The sequence below is a fragment of the Plectropomus leopardus genome, unplaced genomic scaffold, assembly GCF_008729295.1.
Source record: "Plectropomus leopardus isolate mb unplaced genomic scaffold, YSFRI_Pleo_2.0 unplaced_scaffold19445, whole genome shotgun sequence".
NCBI classification, from domain to species: Eukaryota; Metazoa; Chordata; class Actinopteri; order Perciformes; family Serranidae; genus Plectropomus; species Plectropomus leopardus.
The window spans coordinates 1-1,592 of NW_024620991.1; the positions used below are offsets into that span (position 1 = coordinate 1).

A 1,592-nucleotide genomic window follows, 5' to 3' on the forward strand; every position below is an offset into this window, starting at 1 on the left:
GTCCCTCCGTCGGGGCAGGTACGATAACGGTGCGCACACAGTCCGGTGGAATCTGTTTTCCCATGAGTCTCCTTGTCTGTCCTCATCAGCCCCAGGAGCCTCTGAGCAGCCTAAAGTCCATGGCCGAGCGAGCAGCACTCAGCTCAGGGATGGAGGGAGACGTGCCCTCCCTGCACCTCACCCCAGGTAGCACACACACTCACACACACACACACACACACACACACACGCACACACGTACCTTGATAAAAGGAGATAGAGGGCTGGAGCAGAAATAGAAAAGCTGTAGTTTAATGGAACAAAATGTCATCTCACCTCCCACTCTCGGCCTCCTCTGAACAAAAACTGCTGATGATATTATCAGCCCTGACTCAACTCCTCTACTCTTTGTCTCTCTGACTTCAACTCCCAAAACCCTCCCCCTTTTCTGCACACCCTCTCTCCCTCCCCGGCATCCTCAATTTCCGCCACCATCACCCCTCTCTCCTCTTTGTCTCTGACTTTAAGTCTCTGTCTCCTGTTTCTCTTCAGACATCTTTCCCAGCAGCACTACGGCCCCCTCGGGCCCCCCGTCAGCACCTCAGCCCTCGCTGTCAGAGGTCAGCATCCCCCCGTCACTGGGGGTCTGCCCGCTGGGGCCTGTTCCCCTGTCCAAAGACCAGCTCTACCAACAGGCCATGGAGGAGGCGGCGTGGACGCACATGCCCCACCCGTCCGACTCCGAGAGGATCAGGTGCAGTCAAATATTTCCATTTTTCCAAGACATACATGATAAAATAAAATAATATTACCCTTTGAACCCTGAACAAATCTGAGTTCTTTCAAAATCATGAGAAGCAGCACGTTGCCCCAAAAATAGCAAGAAATCAGTAAGTAAAGTTACAAGAAAATTACCTGGAAAAGTGTAGAAAATTAAAAAATATATGTATATTTTTTTTCTGTAGAGTAATTTTAAACACACAATTGTAGTGATTTCAAATATAGTTTCTGGGCCATTTTCCAAAGTTTATTTTGATATTTTCTAACGATTCTCCCCCCTTTTTTAAAACTCATTTTTGTGGTCATTTTCTTTGTCACCTTTTGCTAATAACTCGCAATTTGTGTGATATTTCTTGTCAAGTTGGTCATTGCATTTTCCCCCACGTTTTGGAAAGAAATCAAACCGCTTTGCCCAGATTTTAAAGGGTTTAATAGCCTGTGGAAGGCAGCACAAGAAAACTAATGTTGAACTAGGTTTTAAAGTGAAATATATGATTAACACGCTGCACTCAGCCAGCACAGTTGGAAGAAAGTACTTTCTTTGCCAGCAGGATGAGCTCAGATGTTGAGTGTGAAGGCTCATGCACACCTTCAGTTAGTTTCAGACATGTGTGTGGGAGAAAATGTCCAAAGGGAGGACAGGAGAGAATTCCCGCACACTTTCCTTTAACTTCCAATAAACGTCATTTTAGAAGAACATTTTGATCCCCTCAGTTAAAACATCAGTGAAAGAATAATGCATATTCTTGACTTAAAGTGTCCGGGAACCCAAATCACCAAAAACTTTATGAATATGTATGACATTAGCCTCAATCCAATCCGAGCATAACTTT

General features: G+C 45.2%; 1 protein-coding gene across 1 annotated transcript; it reads left to right on the forward strand.

Annotated features, from left to right (window-relative positions):
* Window positions 1–62: 62 nt before the first annotated feature.
* Window positions 63–738, forward strand: LOC121965295 (CCR4-NOT transcription complex subunit 3-like; the record flags this gene model as incomplete). The annotated part of the gene is made up of 2 exons (XM_042515450.1): window positions 63–186; window positions 532–738. Coding segments are annotated over exons 1-2 (331 nt in total), but the record flags the coding sequence as incomplete, so codon positions are not given.
* Between the last annotated feature and the right edge of the window lie 854 nt (window positions 739–1,592).